The 10591-nt window shown below is 46.8% G+C and overlaps 1 protein-coding gene across 3 annotated transcripts in view; it reads left to right on the plus strand.

Moving 5' to 3' along the window:
* Nucleotides 1-3791, plus strand: part of LOC119163799 (ADP-sugar pyrophosphatase) — a 61149-nt gene extending 57358 nt beyond the window's left edge. For all 3 annotated transcript variants that reach the window (XM_075873515.1, XM_075873513.1, XM_075873514.1), the window contains exons 7-9: nucleotides 268-322; nucleotides 1288-1341; nucleotides 2770-3791. In XM_075873515.1, coding sequence (XP_075729630.1) covers nucleotides 268-322; nucleotides 1288-1341; nucleotides 2770-2912 — 252 coding nt within the window. In that variant the 3' untranslated portion in view covers nucleotides 2913-3791. The remainder of the gene's footprint in view (nucleotides 1-267; nucleotides 323-1287; nucleotides 1342-2769) is intronic.
* The last annotated feature ends 6800 nt before the right edge of the window (nucleotides 3792-10591 follow it).

The raw sequence follows: 10591 nt of genomic DNA on the forward strand, positions 1-10591 counted from the left end.
ACCTTAGGATACTTTGTCATGATTTGCTGTTGGCTATGCTGTGTACGCCTTGTGGGAACGCAACCCTGCAGGAGTTGAGGATCATTTAAATAGGAGATGAAGCATTGCTGGAAGCGCTGATTATCTGTCATTGCCTTGTTGATTCATATCTTCATCATTTTTTATCTCTTGTGACTTTCTAAACAAAACACCATCAGGAAGAAACTAACGTGCATTGAGTGAACGTGAGGTGTACCTAATTACTCACTGGTATATTTTCTTCTGCAGATAAACGGCGATGATCTTCGCAATCTCAACGCCCAGCAGAAGTTCGGTGAAGGAGGTCAGTAATGCCTTTCAGGCAAAAAGAAAATATTTCATGCCTCATCAAAAGCTAGAAATGACAATCGGTGACCTAGGATGTCATGAGTATGTCAACATGCGAAGTCGTGACATTACAGGTCACTGACATTTGTGAAGTCATTATTACGTCACATGATGACGCCATCACATTTCAGCCATCACATTTCACATCACATTTTATTCGAAAAAGACGGGACGCCCCAGGATGCACTGACGTTGGGTGCAGAAAGCCTTGGAGGATTGAGGGGGTGGTAATTAATACAGTCAGAGAAGTTGTCATTTGCCTTTGATTCGTCTTGGGCGAATGTATATTTGACCGTGTGACCTTGTTTCTTGAAATTACAATACTATCACTGATATCTTACAGTTAATTGCCCGGAACACACTTATGGATTCTTTGCGCTGGCATCTAGTGCCCGCAAGAACGTCATTTCCGGACCTACCACTGCGTTGTATAGGCATACGCTTAAGGTCATTTTCTTCGGAAGCTGTCAACAGAGCTTGCAAAATAACACAACTATGGGGAAGGTAGGGCGTACTTCCGTAAAGAGCTATCACAGAGTCATCACACTTACACAAAGAAGTACTGTACATACTTTCGGTTGTCCCACCACAGAAAGCCAACTAGTATTTCGCATTCGATGCCTATAGACAACGGACAGTGCATGGCGGATATGTCCAGACGTATACATGCTGCCTAGTCTATCATACCTTTGTAATCGATCTGTTCTCAAATGACGAATATTGTACAGCTAATAAAAATATGACATCAATTATCATGCACATTATTAGATGCCAAGTGTGAATCTAGAATATATGCGGTACCACACCCATTTACTCTTTAGATCGTTCTGGTATACAAGTGCTGTACAAACCTACTGTAGTGAAATTTGGAAGAAAATGAACAAGAAATCGTTCGAATACTTTCTTTGCTTCATTTTGCAGAGTTCTATGAAGTAGTCCAGGTTCCCATGAACGATGTTCTTAAGCGGTTAAATGGTAAGTCCTCCATTCTCGCAATATTTTGAATAATGAAAATGCTCAAGAAGCACTTATACACAACGTTTTTATCACCTACGCTTCAAGAATTTTAGAGAAGAGTGCTTTTTGAAGTAAGAAAGAATATTGTTCTCCATACTTGGACTCTCGAAGTCTGTCGAAGTGATAATACATTTCCCCACTTTGCTCATGCAATTATTCTACATAAGCTAGAAGTCGTGAAAAAAAAATTACTAGTTTTAGTCCCTTCAGCTGTCCCGTATATATCTTTCAAAAGTTTTTTTTTCACAAAGTTTGTAATGTTCTTACTTTTTCTTCACAAAGTTGCGCCTCTTTGTTTCAGTTTTATAGAGGTGCAATTTCACAAAGCTTTTCTGGAATTGGCCTGGCATAGTGAAACTCGGATAAGGCAATTTAACAAATAAACAAATAATTGTTGCAGATATATATTTTGAATTCACAGTGTTGTATCTGTTCATACTTTCTCTGTTTCATTTAAAATTTCTGACTTTTGTACCTGTTTATTTATTTATTTATTTAAATACCTTAAGAGCCCAGAGGGCATTACATAAGGGGGGATACATACAAGAGGTTACTATAGCATCAGTAAAACAACATGTCAGGGAGTAATACTAGTAATCAAACTGACCGATAGCCCAAGCAACATTACTAATAACACAATAAGCAAAAAACACAGTAAGCAGCTCACCATAACAGGAAACATATTTCAAGAAATAGCAATAAACATTCTCTAAGCATGCGTTACACATTAAATGTCAATGGTGGTTACAAATTATTGTCAACTTCTAAGTAAGTTAGTACTGCAGACTGGAAAAGGGAGGGTTCTGTAATAGTTATGGTGTAAGCGAAAAAAGTGTACATATTAACTAAGGTACTCTTTATTGTTCTCATTAATAAAAATTGTATTGTTATGAGGAAGTTGAACGGATGAAAAGCTACCACGACTGGAAACGGTTGTCCAATCAGATTAGCAATAGCTGCGACATTAATTTGTGTTTTATTTGCACTATAGACGGTATATATATTCTTCATACGTTCATTGATGCAACTGAATTAGGAGGAAAACCCTCGCAAAAGGAAGTGCACGAGTTCGTGTGGCGCATACCATACTTCTTGCATATACGTGCACCGGAGCATTAGCTTTGCTACTTGAAAGCCAACTTTGCTATTGATAAATGTCAAGCTAATTGCACGTAATAAACGTTGCACTCACGATGGTGAAGCATTATGAATAACAGAGACTCCAGAAAAACACAAGACAGGGCGCTTCTTCGTTCTTTGTATAGTGCTTCATCATTTAGAACGTGCACCGACAGGCCAAACCGGCAAATCGTCCTAAAGCTTAAGTTGACATGGAGAATCGTCAACAGTTCTTTTTTTCATTGTCTCCCAAACACACATGCGCAGAGTACACCGAGGAGGGCTACGTCATCGACTCTCGCGTCTACACCTTCGCCCTGGGTCTGTCCATGGGTCTCCGAATGGGCGCCGAGCAGAACGGCGACAAGGAGGACGACGTCCAGATAGTGACCAACATCATCGACCACTAGTAATAAAAGATGGCCACGTCTTCACCGGTCTTGGACTCGCCGCCTCTACTCTCTTCAGGACACTGTATCTTCTCGCTCGATGCTGACAAGCGTGGAACCGTGCTACACTGCACTGTCACTGAGGAAGTTTTACCCAATGCTTTCGATCAACCTCTGAAGAAAACCAAGTTTAAAAGCCTCCAATTAAACTATACACACATTTATCATACGTTGCATGACGTAGGTCATAAGAAGTTACCCTTGAAATAACCCAACTGTGACCAAGAACCTCATTTTATAACAATGCAGCCACAGTATGCCTTTCTGCAATGTATACAGAGATGACAGATGTAGATTTAAACTTGGGCAGCTTGCGGTGGGCAGGGCCGTGTGGAGCGTTTGTGTATTATGTTGAGAATTTCTCTTTTCGTGACATTTTATGCATTGATACTTCAAACTCCATGGACATTTTTTTTCATTTTGTTGCTGTATAATTATTATTGTCCCTTTTTTACGATTTATGTTTATGTGGTACCTGAAAGCTCACTCTTCGTCGAAATGTGCACTATGTTACTATTTCTTCAAAAGCAGTTGGAACTGTGGGAACGCTGCCATAGTTTCTGTAATAAGGATAATTATCGTACAGTTTAGCCGCTTGTTGGCACCAAAGAATATGGAGACACTGAGGCAAAAAGCCGCAACCTCCAACAATGCATGCCATATACGTACTTGACTAATTTTTATACGTTTTTGGACTGATCCTTAGCCCTGGGACTACTTCAATTAAGGCTTCGTAAATCTATACAGTCATGATGTGTTCCTCTATGGTGTCTCTTCAATGTGAATTTCAGTGTCGCATCTGTACGTTGTTGAGAATAAAGAGTGATGTTATCCTCTACAGACCATAGACTGGTGCATGCACATCGCCTTTGTCGAGCTCGAAGTGCGCACGAACAGGTGCTCCATTCAGTGTCACCACGTGTAACTGTGCCAAAATATGCCCGAAAAATCCCCGGACATGTGGGCGTTGCTGGAGTATACAAGGGGTCTTGTATTCTTCAAGGCCAGCTGCCGCCTTGAAGAAAAGCCCACTTCTAGAAACTTGGCCCCAGCGAAGCCCTCGGGTTCAAGAATTTTTCGTATCCTCGAGCTTCCTATGCCTCGTACTCTATTCGTTCGCGGGCGACCTCAAATAAGACTAAGCGTATACTATACTCGGCGACAACGTTTCTTGGCACTGAAGGGAAAGCTACGGAGGCAGAGCTTCTACACACGTGCCTCTACGCGTAGAAGTTCATTTCGGCGCGCGTCTCATAACGCTGTGTAAAGTGACGTGTTACACCATCAGCATTTCATGTAAGGTCCAAATTTCACGTAGACGCAGACGCCGCATAGCGTTTGACATGCACGTAAAAAGGCGGAGGAGGAGGAGGTAAAACTTTATTAGACCAAGGGATTTGGGCACTTACGTCCCAGGGTCCCCGCACGACCCCACTGCGCTATGCGTTCATGAGTTCATAGTTCCATGACGTGGGCGGCCCGGTCAGTGGCGATTTTCTGCTTGGCCGGGTCCGTCGAGCGCAGCAAGGTCTCCCATTCCTCCCATGTGGTCAGTGGCTCCGGGCCCCGCGGGGGAGGGTCCGCCGGGCATTCCATGAGAATGTGGGTAAGGGTAGCGTGGGGGTGAGTGCATTGAGCACAGGACGGGGCGTACGCTCCCGGGTATATGCGGGAAAGAAAATAGGGGGAGGGAAGGGTGCGGGTCTGAAGGCGACGCCATAATATTTGGTGAAAATTTTTGAGGGATCGGTGGGGTGGTGGGTATAGCCGGCGTTCGGCGCGATATGACTGGGTCATCTCGTTGAACGAATGCATGCGCTCCCTGGAAGAGCCCGACTCCGTTTCCGCCGCCGCCCGGTTGATGAGACCTCGGGCGTGGTCATTGGCGGCTTCGTTGCCGGGATTTCCAGAGTGCGCAGGCACCCAGATCAGCTCCACATGGCGGTCCGGGTTTTTGGTGGGCGAGCTGAGAATTCTGAAAGCGCTCTCGTGGACTCGTCCTCGCGCGAAATTTAGGATCGCGGTTTTCGAGTCGGAAAGGCTGTCCACCAAGCCCGCGAGGCGGCTGAGGAGCTTGGCATCTCAGTCCCCACGTGGGAGCTGCCCGCAACACAGTGATCTGTGTTTTGGAGGACCAAATAAAAGTTTATCCAATCCAATCCAAGGACGTACCGGGCATCAGTGTGTGCGAGGGCAAGCGCGATCGCCGCTTCTTCCGAGGATTCCGGGGTGGATGCAGGAAAAAGGTGGAGAGTTGCAATGGGTGGGAGTGTGCGATCAACGACTGCAACTGCCACGTCGTCGCCCGTGCAAGCTGCATTCACCCATACGACGTCCTCTTCAGAACCGTAGTATTTGTGGAGAGCTTTTGCACGGGCCTTGCGGCGGGCCGAATGGTAGGTAACGTGGGTGTTTCTTGGGAGAGGTTTAACTATTATCTGTGTGTGTATGGGTCGGGGGATTGGTAGAAGTGTGGGGTCGGCTGCTGGTATGTGAATATTGAGGGTGTTAAGTATGTAGCGTCCGGTGAAAGTCTGAGCTAAACGAGTGTATTGCGCTCGTCTATGGGCCTCAATGAGTTCGTGTGTGGTGTTATGGAGCCCAAGCTGAAGAAGTTTAGTGGTCTGTGTGTTAGGGGGGAGGTGTAAGGCCACCTTGTAGGCTTTATGAAGCATGGCATCCAGGGTGGCTATTTCTTCTTGTCGAAGTCGGAGATACGAGATTGTATAAAGGAAGCGGCTCAGTATGAAGGCATGAATGAGACGACACAAATCGTGTTCCTTCATGCCATAGTGTTTTCCAGAAACTCTGCGGACGAGGTGCGAGAGCGCATCCGTCATCCGCTTGAGTTTCCGGATAGTGAAAGTGTTACGGCCGTTATTTTGGATGTGAAGGCCCAAGATTCGGATTTTGTCGACCTCTGGGATAGGGCGCCCGTCCAGAGTAACGGTGATGGGGGCAGTGGGAAGAGTACGTGGTGAAGGGCGTATGAGAAGCAGCTCAGATTTTTCCGGGGAACAGGAGAGACCAATGCTTTGTGCGTGTTGTTGTGTAATGTTTGCGGCGGTTTGTAAGGTTTCCTCTATGTCGCCATCACTACCGTGGGTGGTCCACAGTGTAATGTCATCTGCATAGAGGGTGTGGTGAAGGTGAGGGATATTGTGAAGAGCGCGGGCTAAGGGAATGAGTGTGGCATTGAAGAGAAAAGGGGAAAGGACCGAACCTTGCGGAGTGCCTACACCACTGAGGGTATATGGAGGGGACGCATGGGGGCCCATATGAACTATGAACCTCGGCCGTGCGTCCTGATAGGAAGGCTTGTATGTAGGCGTACATACGAACGCCCACATTGAGGGGGGAGAGAGCCGCCATGATCGCTCGGTGTTCTACTCGATCAAAGGCCTTGGTTAAGTCCAGGGCCAAGACGGCTTTAGTAAGAGCGGGGATGAGAGGATCAAGAATGCCGTGCGTCAGTTGAAGCATGGCATCTTGGGCGGAGAGACACGGGCGGAAGCCCACCATGCTGTGCGGGTATAGGTTGTGGTCGTGCATGTGTTGAGTCAGTCTGTTTAAAGCAACGTGCTCGAGAAGCTTCCCGAGACACGATGTGAGTGAAATGGGGCGGAGGTTTGATATGGTAAGGGGTTTGTTAGGTTTAGGGATGAATACAATCTTGGCATGGCGCCAGGATTGCGGCAAGGTGCCTTCCTTCCAGCATTTATTAAAGTAATCTGTAATCTGTGCAATCGATTGATCATCCAGATTGCGGAGCATGGAGTTAGTTATCCCGTCTTTCACCGGTGCAGAGCTTGTTCGGATGTTCTGGAGGGCCATACGGACCTCTTGCTCCGATATGTCGTTGTCCAGGGCTTCATTCGGGGCTCCCGTGTAGGGTGGGAGAGGGGAGGAGGTGCCGGGTGCCGTGTGTGTTGTGCGTAGTTGGTCCAGAAGGGTGTCAGGGGAAAGCGTGGAGTTGTGAAGTAGGCGTGCAATGTGATGTTGTGACGTTGTGCGTGAGTGTGTTAAAAAGGCGGGACTTTCTCGCGCGTTCGAAAACGCGTAGTCACAACGAATAAATTAAAGTAGATACCACATATCTTAATATAGTGGGAGCTGCGTCCTGTCTCGAATAGCTCCACGTAGAAAATAAAGGGGGAAATTTCATGTTTTATGTTGGAAATACGGGCGCTACTTTGGAACTACCTTCACTGGCAATAGTATTTGGCACCGTATAGCCTTCCCTTCATTGCCAAGAGAAGTTGTCGCCAAGTAGTAGCTCCCTAATCTCTTCTACCTCCCCCTCGCTCGCTTATGTTCGTTTGCGACACTGATTACGCAATTTTAGAGCAGAATTCACAAAGCTACGCGTTAGTGTTTGTCGCCACTGCGCATGCGTCATTCGCTAATCTTCTGCGGGCCCCCGTGAAGTGACGGAAATTAGACTGAGCAAACGGCCATTGTGGCTGACTGTGGTCGAAAGTACAACTTAGTAAATTAATTACGCTTACCTCCAGCTCCTTCGAAATGTCCAGCAACGACTATTTCAGGCTTCACACAATGAAGAAAAGGAAAGGGACAGCAGCAGTCTATCGTGGCCGTGGCTCTAATCATACATCGGCCATGTACGATAAGTCGCGGCCTCGCCAAACGACCGCTCAGCACGAGTATAAACCGGCGCAAACTGGAAAGAACTGGATAAGAGGTTCAATTCCGAGTCTCGCCGGTTGCGCGCAGACGCCAAGGACATGTACGAAGCCCACTTCCCATCTTGTGCAAGAATTTCTTTTCGTGAGCATCGCGAACCGCATACACCAGAAGCAAGTTTTATCTGTGGGAACGTGAATCTCTGAACATTCCGGCAAATGCCGTTTCACATGCCGCGATTGCAGCGAAAAAAAAAAAAATCGTTCCGTTCGCTCCAAACGCTCTGTTCTCAACAGTCGCTAAATGGCGGCTTCGTTTCACATGGACCGCGAACGGTCCGCGATTTTCGCTCTGCGACTGGATCGGTGAGTTCTTGCCACCGCTCATTGTGACAGAAACAAACGTAATGTAACAATATGTGCATTATGGTATCACGAAGTTACCGTGAACGGCAACGAAGGGCCCGCTTGTTTTGTCATTTAAAAACACTTTCCAGTCTGAACTCATTTTAAAATGCACAGCATCGGCCATTACCAAAACAAACACGTCGACTCGATTTCGACGGCTTGGCCGGACCAGCCCTATTTCGACGGGTCCCGACCAAAAAACGCTCCCGCCGCTGCGATCAGAGCGAAGATTTCCAACATGTTGGAAGCTCGCCGCGGACCGCTGCGGCGGAAGCGAACTGCCCATTTTTTTTCGCTGCGAGCGAATGCGCAGCCTGAAAATCGCTACTTCTTGTGTCAAGTGAAACGGCCTTAAGACTGCCACTGCTTGAGCTGTCGACAACTTGCAGCATCGTTATTCTCGGGAGGGATTCTCGCAGTGTCCGATTTGCCGGAGCGCGTTCGGTTACGGCGAGTCGCGACGTCATTGGGTGCTTGACCACGTCGGCGCACCGAACCCGCCAGCACATTCCCTTCGCAGAAATGAACTAATGGAGTAACAAGATTACTAAACAAACTTGACAAGTCTGCACGTGTGTATGAACGTTTTGGTACGTTTGAAGATTGATGCAGGGAATACGTACAGACCTTTAGAGGCGTCAGACGATTAAACCTAATAAAAGAGCTAACGTGATTTAGAGTCCATCATACAGAGTCCATGGACGGCCTCAGAGATGTGCGTCTAAATGCGGACCTCTGTGGCCGCATTGGTTGTGGCGAAAAGCACTGATGATTGACGTGTGGGGTTTAACGTCCCAAAACAACCATATCATTATGAGAGACGCCGTATAGTAGAGGGCTCCGCAAATTTCGACCACCTGGGTTTTTTTTTTCACGTGCACCCAAATGCATCGATAATGCAGCCGAGTGCCTTAGCCACTAGCACGGCCGGCCGTGCCACTAGACCACCGCGGTAGGTCGTGGCGAAAGGCGTTCAGTCTCATCTGTGTCGAGAGTTGTGAAAGCTGCGGGGCGTCAAAATGACTTAGAAGTCAGGCGGTTTGGGCTAGTTGGTATGGTTATAGCGCGAGAACAGAACGACGCCAAAGGGACTTCCTCGCCTCCTTCTTGTCCCTTTGTCGTCGTTTTGTTCTCGCGCTAAACTATCGTCATGTCAAAATGACGTTGCGGAAGAAAGGCCGGAAACAGGCAGCACGCTCCAGCTAATCAGCGACCGCGAGCGCTCTAATCGGTGCTGCACTGCGACGGACCTGTAAACGACAGCCAGATGACATGCAAGTTTGCACCGTGTCGGCTGTAAAGAATATTCTATTATCTCTTTTACTTCAAGGTACTTTTCAGGCACCTTCAAGGTACCATAGGGGCCGTTGGTTAAGTGGGGCAATACACAAAATATATGTACATACGTACACTAGTAAACAAATATGCAAAAGAAACAATAGCAAAATTTGTTAAGCAGAAAGCATTGCAGTTCAACGTGCACAAAATATGCATGTAATAAAAGCGACCGTGATGACGTAAGCGCACAGTGCAGCGGAGCTTGTGCGCGGTGAATTTATGCTGTAATTAGTGCAGTGAAAGGAAACTGTTACCCATCCTCCTTTCCAGAAAGAGTTATTAAGGTGAAAGCCTTAGATGACTCATCAAACTTCTCGAAAAACTGGACCATCAGCGTCTCGCCTCCCACGGCATTGGCGACGAGTGATGCAAGAAATCATCGCGAGAGGACGTCATCATATGATGTCACACTGGGCAAAGTTTATCGTAATGGCATCGTCACAGTGACGTCACGTAACGTAACTCCACATGATGACGTCATCACATCACGTCTTGGCTTGGTCGAAGGTGGGCCGATCGCGGAGGCAATGCAAAATCAGGTGAGGCACCTTTAATCTTGGAGGCAATGCAAAAGTACATAAGGTGCAGGAACCTTTCGAATGGTGACGTAACAGCGCCAGTGCATCAGATGCGAGGAAAAAGAAGGCTTTCGCATGCGAGTCGTCTTAAGTTAATTTTTGCTGCGGAATAATACTTTAGGTACCGCGATTGTCGACTCCTTAGGTTTGGCCTAATTGTACTAAATGTGCTTTCATTTGCGGCTTTGTCCCTAGGCCACAGTGACGGGAACGTTCCCGATGGCTTGGCGGAGTTTGTTGAATGTTGAAAGAGATTCAGCTCTCTTATTTCTTAGATTGCGTTTAAACCCACATTTATTATTTTCAAAATTACGCAGCTCAGAGTTACTATACCTATGTCTAGACTTATCTATTGGTAGTATTTGCAATTTCGTTGCATTACTACTTTTTCATCTTTATAATTGGACGGCATTTATTCAATTATGAATTTCTTCTGAAAACTACCCGGTTCTTGGCCAATCCCCCAGCGTGGTGCGTGCCACTGTCCAAGGTTCTAATCTATTCTACTCTAGTCAAATGCGTGAGGGCCCCGGCGAGGTTTTGGCCACACCATGCACTTCAACATCGAAACGAGACGCGAAAAAGCTGCCACTAAAGTTGAACACATATTTTTATTTTCCCTTTAGTGAACTAAGCGTCTTATTCCACAGTCTAACTAATTGCCACGCCGTCT

The sequence above is a fragment of the Rhipicephalus microplus genome, chromosome 9 (assembly GCF_043290135.1).
Source record: "Rhipicephalus microplus isolate Deutch F79 chromosome 9, USDA_Rmic, whole genome shotgun sequence".
NCBI classification, from domain to species: domain Eukaryota; kingdom Metazoa; phylum Arthropoda; class Arachnida; order Ixodida; family Ixodidae; genus Rhipicephalus; species Rhipicephalus microplus.